Source organism: Podarcis tiliguerta (assembly GCF_965153285.1).
Source record: "Podarcis tiliguerta genome assembly, chromosome: 1".
NCBI classification, from domain to species: domain Eukaryota; kingdom Metazoa; phylum Chordata; class Lepidosauria; order Squamata; family Lacertidae; genus Podarcis; species Podarcis tiliguerta.
Genome location: NC_139534.1, coordinates 384,298 through 397,246, shown reverse-complemented (window position 1 = coordinate 397,246; position 12,949 = coordinate 384,298). Strand labels below are relative to the sequence as shown.

The window sequence follows — 12,949 nt, the reverse complement described above, 5'->3', positions numbered from 1 at the left end:
TAACTTTATATTCCACTCTTACTGCAGGATTTTTAAAAAATGCCAAAAAATGAACCATTGTTTTATTTTATTAATTTAGAATCCAAATCCATCTTTTTGGAAAACTTTTTTTTTTAAAGATACTTGGACCCATATAGTCATGGTGAATTAAATAATAATAAAAAAGAATGAGGAAGTACAGGAGAAAGAAGGGAGAGTATTTTTTCTTGTATCACAGAAGAGACTTGCATCTGGCACTAAAACAGGGTCACAGTTTTGAGATGTCACAGAAAGCAATTTCATGCTAAAAGATCTTTGCCTTTTTGTATTTTTTAAAAGTCTGAATAGGGAAATAAAAACCCTGCTAACATCTACTTTTACATACCTAAAATTGCAACACCAAAGGGTGCAAGAGACACAGATACTGTGAATAAAGAAGTAGAATATTCAAGTATGAGAGGGTGTATCACAAATGGCCACAGAGAAATATATATCTATAATAATACTGTATCAAACAGATGGAAAGGATGTGAAACCAGTAGTGTAGACACAAACCTAGCTGCTTAACCAACATTCTAATCAGACACAATTCCATTGCTTATTTTCAGTAGCTGCTTTTAGAAAAGAAAAATGCCACTTCCCCAGTACAGTTCATATGATTCCCCCCCCCCCACTACTTTCTTTAATTATTAGTTAAATAATTTATTGGAATCAGCTATACACCGACATAATTATCCAAGTTCAACGTTAATAACTTAATTGACTCTTTCTTCTACCCATTTATATAAAATAACCCAACCCTGCACACCCCCTTTTGAAGCTTTGACATCTTTATTTGCCCTTCTGCCTGGTATTCAGACTCTCCAGTTTAATTTAACCTGTTAGTAAATTACAATGGGAGATGTTCCTTAATTCCATCCATCAACAAAATGGTAAAATGAGCAACTCAAGGTATTTAACAAGGCTCCTCAAAAAGTGGTAGATGGATGGCCTTCAGGCACATGAAAGGTAAAAATGCATTGTACAGTACTCCATGCAAGACAGGGCAGAGCGACAATTATTGTCCAATGTAATATACTGCAATTGTACCCACATAAAAGCCAGTGTCTTCCTGCTGTAAATGGAAATCAGGCCAATTTCTGCATCTATATATAACTTTCCCCCAGTTTTTATTTTATGGTTACCTACAGTCTTGGGATGTGACTTAATTTTAGACATGGTAAAGAATGAATGTTAACACCTGCTCAGAGCCCATTCCTGGCAAGAGCTCATGCCTAAATATTATTACTTCAAACACTGCTAAATGAAGCAAATTCATAAGCCCTGTTTAGCTAGGGCTGCAGTGACATCTTCAGCGAGAGTAGCAAGCTGAGGAGATTCAAGCAGGTTGATGCTTCCAGAGGATGAGACGTTGCTGAGCCTCCGTGGGGAAGCCACGCTGGATCTGCCTGGTGACTGCGTGATGATCTCAGCTCCATGGTCTACCCGGGCCTTAGCATGCTCTCGGAAATTTAGCTTCTGGCTGTCAATCTGTACAAAGAAAGCAGGCTCACTAAAGAAAATGCAGCAACTGCAGACATGTGAAGCTCCCCAAAGAAAGAGTGTCAATTTAATAAATATTATGTTAATTTACCATGAAAGGGCTATGGATTTTTTTACTTCAGCAGAGCCCCTCAAATTCACTTCAATTTTTCCCCAAGTCAATTTCCCCCCATAATATATTGCATTAATCTTATCAAAATAATATTAACTTCCATGGAGGACATGTGGCTTGCCATGTGAAAAGGATCTAGGAGTCTTAGAAGACCACAAGTACAACGTGAGTCAGCAGAGTGATGCAGCAGCAAAAAAATACCGGTACTTATCCTACTCTAGGTTGCACCAACAGAAGTCCAGATCAAGTGAACTCATAGTACTGCTCTATTCTGCCCTGGTTGGACCACACCTGGAGTACTGTGTCAAGTTCTGGGCACCACAATTTAAGGAGGATATTGACAATCTGGAACATGTGCAAATGATAAAGTGTCTGGAAATCAAGCCTTAGGAGGAATGGTTGAGGGAGTTGAATATGTTTAGCTTGGATAAGAGGATGCTGAGAGAAGATATGGTAGCCACCTTCAAATATCTAAAGGGCTGTTACATAGAAGATGGAGCAAGCCTGTTTTCTCCTGCTCTGGAGGGTAGAACCCAAATCAATGAATTCAAGTTATAAGAAAGGAGATTCTGACTAAACATCATAAGACCTTCTCAGCAGTGGAACAGACTCCCAGGAGAGGCGTTAGGAAGGCTATCTGTCCTGTATGCTTTAGCTGAGATTCCTGCATTGCAGGGGGTTGGATTAAATGACCCTCGGGGTCCCTTCCAACTCTACAATTCCATGACTCTAATTTCATAGACGTTTGCCTGAGCAGCTCCTCTTCAGCTGGACTTCATTGGGAATTTGTAGATGGGCAAACCCCTGTAAGAAATTTCACTGATCTTATTAAAATAATGTTAACTCCCTTCATATTTAATGCCATTCTGAGTACACTTTACTTTTACCTTTTTTCCTAGGCAACTTTACTCCTCTACTTAAAGAGAAAGAAGTTTGTAAAGATACAAAATAAATAAGGATAAAATGTTTTCTTTGGAAAGAACTGAAGGCTGTGCACACACAATTCCTTTAACCCCCACCCCAAAAAAATCCTTGTTGCCAAACATTAACTATAGGAATTACAGCTTTCTGTTTCTCACCTCTCTTTATTTCCCAGCTGGCAAAATCCAAGACATAACTAGGTACGTTAAGGTACAACAGTTTGCAGCTTCATCTATAATACTGGATATATCCATAATCATTGTTGTTGTTATAATTATTATTTATTAAATTTGTATACCTCTCTTCATCTGAAGATCACAGGGTTGTTCACAACATAAAATTACAGAATTGTTTGGTTGGGTTGAACCCCAAGTCATATATATATATTTATGAATATACCCCAGTATAATTGTATGCACTAAGTTTTATATAATACATTTCATATTAAAGCAGCAAAGCAATTTGACCTTTGATAAAGTAAGTAGAATGGCATATATTCAAATTTCCCATGAATGCCTGGTTTTTCCACACACAAGTGTTTTTTTTTTTGGGGGGGGACCCTCAACAGTTTTATTCCATGGATTCAAGATTCATGGGGATTGTACACCTCTACTCCTGCAACTCTACTCAGCTATGATGTGGTTGAGGATGTGAAGTGAGTGGTGGAGCTGATACCTGCTGTCCCACCTCAGGCTATCATACTCTAGTGTATATATGACATGGCTGACCACAACACCGGATGAATTCCCAGTCCTCACAGGTATTTCTGCCTTCCCTTAGAGAAGCCCCACCTCAGCCCCTGGGCCTGCTTGCTGCCGTTAGAGCTAACCTTCCCAGTTTGAGAAATTCCTGGGCTCAAAAGACAAATTGTGCAGTGCCTATGTAATAAAGAATAAACAGGCTGGTGATAAAGGTTTGGATCACAATTAACTTGTCCTGCTGATTTCAGTGGAACCACTTAGTCTGGATATCCAGGGTATTCACAAGCAACTGGATGATGCACAGAATGAATGTTTCAGTAAGTAGAAGTGGCAGCGCCTTACCTTGATATTGCCTCCTCCAGGTACATGGTGAGCGTTGTCAAGCGAGCCAACCTTGGCATGGGCCTTTTCTTTAAAATCCAGTTTCACGCTCTCAATTTTCACTCGCCCTCCACCTAGATGTTATGGGAGGAAAATTAAGTCGGAAAATACAGCAAGACTCTCCAACTGTGACTGAAGCACTTTTCAACACACATACTTTCCTCCTTAACAATGCTCATGGGGTTAGGATGACACGCTGAGCCAAACTTTGCTGTGGCTGCTATGCTGTGCTCAGTGGAAAGGCTTGGAGAGAAGCACAGCGGGTACAATCTCCCCTCCAGGAGCCAGCTCATTTGTGCAGTCCTGGTAAGCATAGTTTGACTTTCCATGATGTGCAGATCAGGCCATTCATTGTGTGGGCAGCTGGCACTGTGTACTTCAGAATGAGAAATCATTTGTAAATGGCTTTCAATTAGAGAATCATGTATGCAAGTGCCTAATGTCAAAACTGGAATAAGCTAATGCTCCTCTGTGAACTTTTAGTGTCAGGGGTTTGGAAAAGAAACCAAAACTTTACATGGAAGCAGACCACAACAGAAACCAAGGTTAATCATTGCATAATGGACGGAGAGTGTTAAGAGAGTGCCTATATAAAACACTTCAACAGAAGATTCCTTCTGGGTTTGGGGAAGAAGACCTGAGCGTGCATGAACTGTGACTAGGGAAGAAAGTGGCATGAGTTTTTTGCCTTCCCTTAATCTCCCTGCTCCATTTTCCTTTCCATTGCTTACCCAGGATCAGGAATGGGAGTAGCTCCAAAACCATATTAACACAATAATATGCATATTAAATGGATGGCCTCTATAACCTAGTAAGTGGTACATGAGATTAGCAGAAGAAAATACCATGGGAAATATGCAAACCCACAGCAGATGTGCTATAGGGAGGGACAGCCATCTTCTTCGTTTCACATTTATCTGGCAGTGGCAGTGGAGGTGTTTTTCTGGAGGCTTCCTTCATTCTCAAATGTGGCAATGACAACACCCCAGATGACAGGGACCCCAGGAAATGTAACTTTCCTACAGTGCCTGAGTACTTATTATGGACATCAGGTACCCTGGAAAATTCGTGTTTTGCAAAATTCTCTCCCCCCCCCCCCAAGAATTTCCATCTTACCTGGCCTGTGACGGATATTCTTTAGTGAGCCACATTTTGAAGTCACATGACTTAAGTCTATCTTCTTGGTTACGATCTGCACCTGTTAAAAATATACAAAAATATATCTTGGGAATGAGAAAATAAAACCTGGAAATGAATTGGCCTTGACTTTGAAAGATACTGTAAGAAAATAGATGATTAGTAGTATACAATCATGCCACAAAGGAGGGAAACACCCAGATTAATACAGCAAGCTTCCCATTTGAACCTAGCAGAACCATGTTAAAGGTTTTTCATTAGTAAAGTGAAGACTGTAAATCAGGAAGGTGAGTGAAGTTCTTTCCTAAGTTTTTTCATGTGAAAGAAAGTTTGTTTCAGTGCTGTGTGCTGAGAACTGTATGACATATTTCTATTTCCTTTTTGCACAGAGTTCAAGGATTGCCTTCTGTGGCTTAACTGGATTTCTGATTGGAATATTTTTCAGTGCTCCTGTAGCTACATAAGGACACTTCCACCTTTCTAAGCCCCAATTTGGTCTCGCTAACCTTTTTTAAAAAGGTTATGTTATCCTCTAAGAGAAAAACTACAGATGTGTCTGAAGCATAAACTGGCATGTTTCCTTACAATGTTCCTGGCATTTGGGGGTGCTACTACAGATATTGCCTTAGATATGTGATAGACTTAAGGTTCATTCACCCTTTTGGACCCACCATGAAATGAGATGGTGCAAATGGGTCAAGCATATCCGGAAATTATATGGCTCACGAGTTGGCTCTGATTCTACAAGGCCTTCAGTGTGAAATGAAGTCACACAATGGTGGGTCTACAACAGCTATATTCCCCTATTCTTGCTAAGCCACCTAGCTGCCACCTGGTCAGGAAACACTACCATGTGTTAAGGACATATTGCTAGCCTTACCTCCAGATTGCTAAGCAAGCACAACTCTTATGTTTGTATCCTTAACATTTTCTCACATTTTCAGCCCTGTAAGGACTGGGATTGATTTCTTTTTTTTATAAGGCCTTGAATAGTTGTGGATTTCAGTTGGCTGAGTCAGTGTCTTGTGGAGCAGAGTGCTTTGACTGAGACTGGGAAATTTGCTGTGGTCTGTGAGGAAGGATGGAGATACCCACCACTCAACACACAATGCTGAACACATCACTAGACTAAGGTGTCTGTGAAACATTAGCAAGAAGGGAAAGAGTGCTTGGTAGGAAGACACAAAGGACTAGGCTGTGCAGAGGGGGGTCACCAAAGTGGCCCAGGGTACCTTGCCAGGCGCCATCTTTACTTACATTTCCTCCCCCTGCTGAATGTGTGATGTTATCCTTGGAACCACATCTGGATTGAATATCGCTAAAATCAATCTTCTTGCTTAAAATCCTAACCTAAAAGGAATCGGAGGTTAACTTACTATAAAAAGTGTTAACGTTGGTATGCAAAGCTCCCAACAAAGTCCTGTCTGCTGCAGTGGAGGGGGCCGTTTGCTTTACAAGTTATGCTCTAATCATGAGTCAAAGTTGTTTAAGAATGCCTTGACCTTTCTATCCTGTTTCTCTCCAGCTGCCTGCATGGCAAAACAAAACCATTTCTTCAAGATTCTGAGAGGCAGGTGACTTTTCTATAGCAGCAGCTAGTTAAGTGCCCATGCGTGTGAAGATAGAAGGCCTATATCCTCTAAGCTACTGTAATGGGGCAAGGGAATAGTAGGCTCCTGAAAAGTGCAAGCAGTGCACTGAATGCTGGCTCAATATATTAAATATCAGCTTGGATTTCCATTACGAGGTTTTCAGTGGCACATACAACAAAATGCAAAGGCTGCAGCTCATGAGAGAAGTACAATGGTACCTTGGGTTACATACGCTTCAGGTTACATATGCTTCAGGTTACAGACTCTGCTAACCCAGAAATAGTATCTCGGGTTAAGAACTTTGCTTCAGGATGAGAACAGAAATCGCGCGGCGGTGGTGCGGCAGCAGCAGCGGGAGGCCCCATTAGCTAAAGTGGTACCTCAGGTTAAGAACAGTTTCAGGTTAAGAACGGACCTCCGGCACAAATTAAGTACGTAACCAGAGGTACCACTGTAGTCAGTATGAATACTTTCTTGGTAGCGGACTTCCAGTCTACTGCGGAGGACAATGGCAATGTGCTAAGTGTCGTCCACAACATGGAGCAGACAGAAAGGCGTGGAGGGTGGCGCTAGAGCTCAGCGCACCCCAACCACCCCCCCCCCCACAGAAGAGTGGGGACCTGAGGGCTCCAGCAGAGTGGAAAACCTGCCCCCTGAACATCTTCCAGCTGCCGCTGTGCGCGTGGGAGGGAAGGGGCTTGAGTTCGCTCTCAACTCCAACACAGCCTGCTGCCGAAGCTATGATTCATCACCAGAAGCAGCAGATCTTCCAATTAGAGGTAAATGTGAAATGAAACGTTTAAAAATTAGAGGCTAAAAAGTTTATTTGGCGAAATGAAAGCAAAAAAGGAAGTCAGCTTCCGATTTCTGCAGATGAGCTCTGCAAAGGGAATTTTTTTGTGAATGGGACACAGAGACTGCCTACAGCAACGGAGAGTTGAAACATTTAATTCTAATGAATATATATATTAACTATCAAGTAACCTATTGGATTATAAAGTTAAAAACCCACTGACAGCTGGCGGAATTTGAACAGTATTTTAAAAATTAGTGGAGTAGAAGAGGAAAAGGGGAAAGAAAGGGAGGTAGCAGGGGACTCTCAGCACTTCTGTGGGGTAACCACAGAAAGTGGAAAGAGCCTGGAACAGCTTCCAAAGTAACTTCAATACTCCAAGAGATTGAAAGAGCTTGCCAAGAAAGATCTGTCGATTAAAACTCCAGCACGTTTGTGAATTAAACAACAAGACAAAATGCCATGCGATTACATATAAGAAATAAAATGGAGATATAAATTCTGGAACTATTGCAAGTCACCACTGTTTGAGACAATTACAAGTAGATAAGTACAAATTAAAGAATAACCTTGTTTTTAAAGACATAAATCTGAAACTGAACTGGCCTAACATCTTTTTGCTTTATGGACTTTTAAATTACTTTCTTACTTTTTCTTATTTTTTTTGCCCTTTTAATTGTACATTTTATATCTGATTTATTGGATGTTTTCATTTCTCTCTGCCTTTTTTGTTATATGACTGTATGATTTGCTGTTGTGGGGAGGGAGAAGGCAGACAAAAGGGAAAGGGAAACTGGAAGTAGTCTGGGAGGGGGAAACAACCTCATGGCTGGATAGAGCCGGAACTTGCAGGTGTGACCTTGAACAACTCAAAAAACACTGGGAACCAACTGATAAGACATGTTGGGTAAGGAGGGAACAACAACCAGGAAAGTGGCAGCTGCAGCTGCGGCGGCCGCTAGAAGGGCTAGTGTGCGAGGAGAAACAAGAGATAAAGGGGAGAGAGAGCAAACAGATCTTCTTGCACAGCAACTTTTGGAATTCAGGAAAGAAATGGTTCAATCAATGCAAGAATTTACAAAACAGGTTCACAGTGACATGGAAAAATCCAATCAAACATTGATTGAACAAGTGCACAGGGATATTGAAAATTTGAAGAGTTTTGAAAGAGCAATTTGGGATATTGGGAGACAAGGTCAACAAATTGGAAACCAAAGTAGACTAACTAGAAAAAGTTAAAAGAGGAGGTAGGAGAATTAAGAGAGAAACAAAAAGGGTTGATGGGAACTGTGGAAGGGGTTCAAGGGAAGCAGAATGAATTGGAGGACCAGATCTTCCTCTTGCAGCTAAGGGAAAGAGACAGGACATTACGAATTAGAGGCCTTCCAGAATCTGACACAGAGCCAAATTTGGATACATTTGTTACACAGACAATCTCAGAATGGATGGGAGAAAGTAAAGACTGGTTGGATGGACTTTCAGAGAGCTGTTTCAGAATTAGATCGTGCGAACATCGAGAACAGATGCAGCCAGGAGATGTTTTATTAACATTAGTAACAAAAAGAGTGAATGATGCAATCCTTCAGAACAGCTTTGAAAAAATCTCGTGGTTGCCGGACAGAAAGTAGACATTTTTAGGGAGATCCCACTGAAATTAAGATTTAGAAGAATCAAATATAGGTTTTTAACAACAGGACTCAGGAGAGCTATCAGATACAAATGGGAATTTCCAGAGGGCATTTCTTTCACATACCTGAAAAGGAGATATAGGCTAACATCAGGGTTTCAGGTGAGAGAGTTCTTTGACAAATACAGGAGAGACTTAGATTCCAAACAACAGGGGAGACCCTTGAGCTGAACAAAAAGAGGCCTTGGAGCAGTTAGCATTGGACGGCACTACACCAGAAAAAACAGATATTGCAACTGACTCTGACAATGGCCAATCTTAAAATACTGAGCTGGAATGTGAATGGATTGAACTGTAAAGCCAAATGCAATCGGATTGAGCATGTAATAGCAAAATAGAAATTAGACATAATTTGCCTCCAAGAGACACATATTGCAAAAAAAAAAAAAAAAGGGATCTTAATTAGCAAAAAAAATTAGGTATGGATTTCATTTCATCAGATAACACCAAAAAAGAGGTTTTTTGTTTTTTTTTACATTAATCCTGCACTTGAACCCAGATTGATTCAGAAGGATGAAAAAGGCAGAATCTTAATAATACAAGTTAAAGTTCAGGGAGAGAAAGTGTTATTGGTTGGCAATTATGCACCCAACAATAAAAAAGCATTCTTCTTTAAAAAACTAGAAACAAGAAAAACACGAATTTGCAGATCAAAAGATGATCTTAATGGGTGACCTAAATGGAGTTCCAGATCAGACAGGCAGATCAGCCAAGCAAAAAAGAGACCAAGGAAGATAAATTACCAAAGACTTTTTTTGATATGACTCAAAATCTAAATTTGATAGATATATGGAGAATGAGACATATGTTTGATACAGAGTTCACTTATTACAGCCATGTACACAATAGCAGCTCGAGAATAGACTCTTTGTGGATTTCCAAAGAATTGGAAATAAGAGTAAAAAAAATTGAAATTAACCCCAGAACTTTTTCAGACCAAATTCCTTGATTATGGAATTACAAAAAGAAAGCCAAATCTCTTTCAGATGGAGACTATATGATGATTTACTAGATGATCAAAAATTTGTAGAGAAAATAAAAAAGGCCTTGATTGATTATTTTGAAATAAATAATCAAGGACAGACAAAATTACAGACAGTCTGGGATGCAAGTAAGGCGGTGGTGAGAGGACTCTATACAACAAAACTCATATAAAAGGAAATTGAAAGAGAAATAGAAACAGGAAATTCTAGAGGAAATTACTGAAAAGGAGAAACAGCTGCCAAATAAAGCAGATAAAGAAGCAGTGAAACAGGCAATTAAAACCTTACAAACTCAATACTCAACGATAATTAATGAGGAAATTAGTTGGAAAATAAAGAGAGTAAAAAAAATAATATTTGAGCATGTAAACAAACCAGGAAAATTGTTAGCCTGGCAGTTAAAAAAAAAAGAAAAAGGAACTTCATAAATAAAATTAATCTAAATGGAAAGATCACAGATAAGCTGAAGGAAATTGGAGTAGGATTTGTTAAATACTCTTCAGATTTGTATAGACAAGGGAAAGAAAAAACATTCAAGATAGAAGAGTATATCAGAAGTAGTAACATGCCACATATAAAGGATGAACAAAGGAAGATTTTTAATACCCAAGAACTGCTAGAGGCAATAAAAGGCTCTAAAAATGGCAAGTCACCAGGCCCGGATGGACTTACAGCAAAGTATTATAAAAATTAAGTGAACAACTAGTGAACCCACTGAAAGATGTCATGAATGAGATACTGAACACAAGTGAAATTCCAGAAACATGGAAAGAGGCCTATATTACAGTAATTCCAAAACAAGACGCAAACTTGCTGCAAATAAAAAATTACAGACCTATCTCTTTGTTAAACAATGATTACAAACTGTTTGCAAACTTATTAGCTAACAGATTGAAAAAGATACTACATGAGTATATACATCAAGACCAGGCAGGATTTCTTCCAGGTAGGCAAATGAAGGGGAATATAAGGAATATTTTGAATATCATAGAATACCTGGAGGCTAAAAATGAAAAGAAAGCAGCAATGATGTTTCTAGATGCTGACAGCGTCTCTTGGAAATTCATGACAAAGATATTAGATGAAATCAAAAGTGGGCCTAAATTCCTAAAAGGAATATCAGCAATCTATTCAGAACAAAAAGCAAAATTAATTATAAACCAGGTAATAACAGATGATTGTAATGATTGTAAGATTCAAAAAGGAACCAGACAAGGATGTCCACTATCACCATGGTTGTTCATCCTGGTTGTTCATCCTGGAAGTACTTGCCAGAAATATAAGAGCAGATAAAGAGATCACAGGCATTAAAACTGGGAAAAGTGAGTTTAAATTAAAAGTATATGTAGATGATTTAGTGATAACAGTGGAAGACCCAAAAACTTCACTCCCTAAAGTAACAGAAAAGATTCAGAAATTTGGGGAAGTAGCAGGATTTAAATTAAATAGGAATAAAACTAAATTATTATTTAAACATTTGAAGGAAGAAGAAAAAAATAATGAGTTAGAGCAAAACATTGAGACTGAAGTCCATAAAAAGTTAAAGTATTTAGGGATATGGGACGCGGATGGCGCTGTGGGTTAGGTCGGCAGTTCGAATCCCCTTGACGGGGTGAGCTCCCGTTGTTCGGTCCCAGCTCCTGTCAACCTAGCAGTTCGAAAGCACCTCAAAGTGCAAGTAGATAAATAGGGACCGCTCTCCGGCAGGAAGGTCAATGGCGTTTCCGTGCACTGCTCTGGTTCGCCAGAAGCGGCTTCGTCACGCTGGCCACGTGACCCGGAAGCTGTCAGCGGACAAGCGCCGGCTCCCGGCCTATAGAGCGAGATGAGCGCGCAACCCCAGAGTCGGTCATGACTGGACCTGATGGTCAGGGGTACCTTTACCTTTACCTTTAACATCAAGAAAACTAAATTTATTTAAAAGTAATTATGAAAAAATCTGGTTTGAGGTAAAAAGAAATTTAGAAATATGGAGCAGAATGAATCTCTCATTGTTAGGTAAAATAGCAGCGATTAAAATGAACATGTTGCCAAAAATGCTATTTCTTTTTCAATCAATTCCAGTTATCCTGAAAGATGATTATTTCAAAAAATGGGAGAAAGAGATTTCAAAATTTATCGGGGGGGGGGGGGCTAAGGATAAAATATAAAATATAAAATACTTACAGATTTAAAAGAGAGAGGCGGGTTTGCCCTCCCAGACTTTAAATTATACTATAAAGCTGCATGTCTGGTATGGATCAGGGACTGGATCAAGTTGGAAAAACAAGAAGCATTAGAATTGGAAGGATATGATAACAGATTAGGCTGGCATGCATACTTATGGTATGGGAAAGGAAAGGTACACAGAGGTTTTTACAATCATATACTTAAAGGTAAAGGACCCCTGACCATACGGTCCAGTCGTGACCGACTCTGGGGTTGCGTGCTCATCTCGCTCAAGAGGCTGAGAGCCGGTGCTTGTCCGCAGACAGCTTCCGGGTCACATGGCCAGCGTGACTAAGCCGCTACTGTCGAAGCAGAGCAGCACACGGAAACGCCGTTTACCTTCCCGCTGGAGAGCGGTCCCTATTTATCTACTTGCACTTTTGAGGTGCTTTCGAACTGCTAGGTGGGCAGGAGCTGGGACCGAACAACGGGAGCTCACCCCGTCGCGGGGATTCGAACCGCTGACCATGCGATCGGCAAGTCCTAGGCGCAGTGGTTTAGCCCACAGCGCCACCCGCGTCCCTTATCATATAGTTAGGAAATCATTAATGAGAGATATAAAGACTTACTAGAACAAAAGATTCCTTGGTGGCTTTCACCACATGAAGCATTACTACTCAAACCACTTGGAAAGAAAGGAAAATGGCTTACATATGCTGACTTGTTAAAGGATCAAGATGGAAAATGGAAACTAAGATTATGATGAAATAAAAGATCATTTTCAGAGTTGGTTGCACTATCAACAATTACATGAAACATATAACGACAGTAAGAAAGGATTTAGTTACATGATATCCAGATTTCAAAGGGAAGTGGTAGAAGGGAAAGTAAAGCTGCTGAAAGGTGCATACAGTATTCTGCTAGAATGGGAGACGAAAGACAAAGAGGTGAAATCAGTTATGATTAAATGGCA

General features: G+C 39.9%; 1 protein-coding gene across 4 annotated transcripts in view; it reads right to left on the bottom strand.

The window, feature by feature from the left end:
- Positions 1 to 1,131: 1,131 nt before the first annotated feature.
- The window catches only part of MAP2 (microtubule associated protein 2), a 311,076-nt gene continuing 299,258 nt past the window's right edge, over positions 1,132 to 12,949 (bottom strand). For all 4 annotated transcript variants that reach the window (XM_083399684.1, XM_083399682.1, XM_083399685.1 and 1 more), the window contains 4 exons: positions 6,031 to 6,123; positions 4,753 to 4,834; positions 3,598 to 3,710; positions 1,132 to 1,509 (listed from right to left, as the gene is read on the bottom strand). In XM_083399684.1, coding sequence (XP_083255810.1) covers positions 1,294 to 1,509; positions 3,598 to 3,710; positions 4,753 to 4,834; positions 6,031 to 6,123 — 504 coding nt within the window. In that variant the 3' untranslated portion in view covers positions 1,132 to 1,293. The remainder of the gene's footprint in view (positions 1,510 to 3,597; positions 3,711 to 4,752; positions 4,835 to 6,030; positions 6,124 to 12,949) is intronic.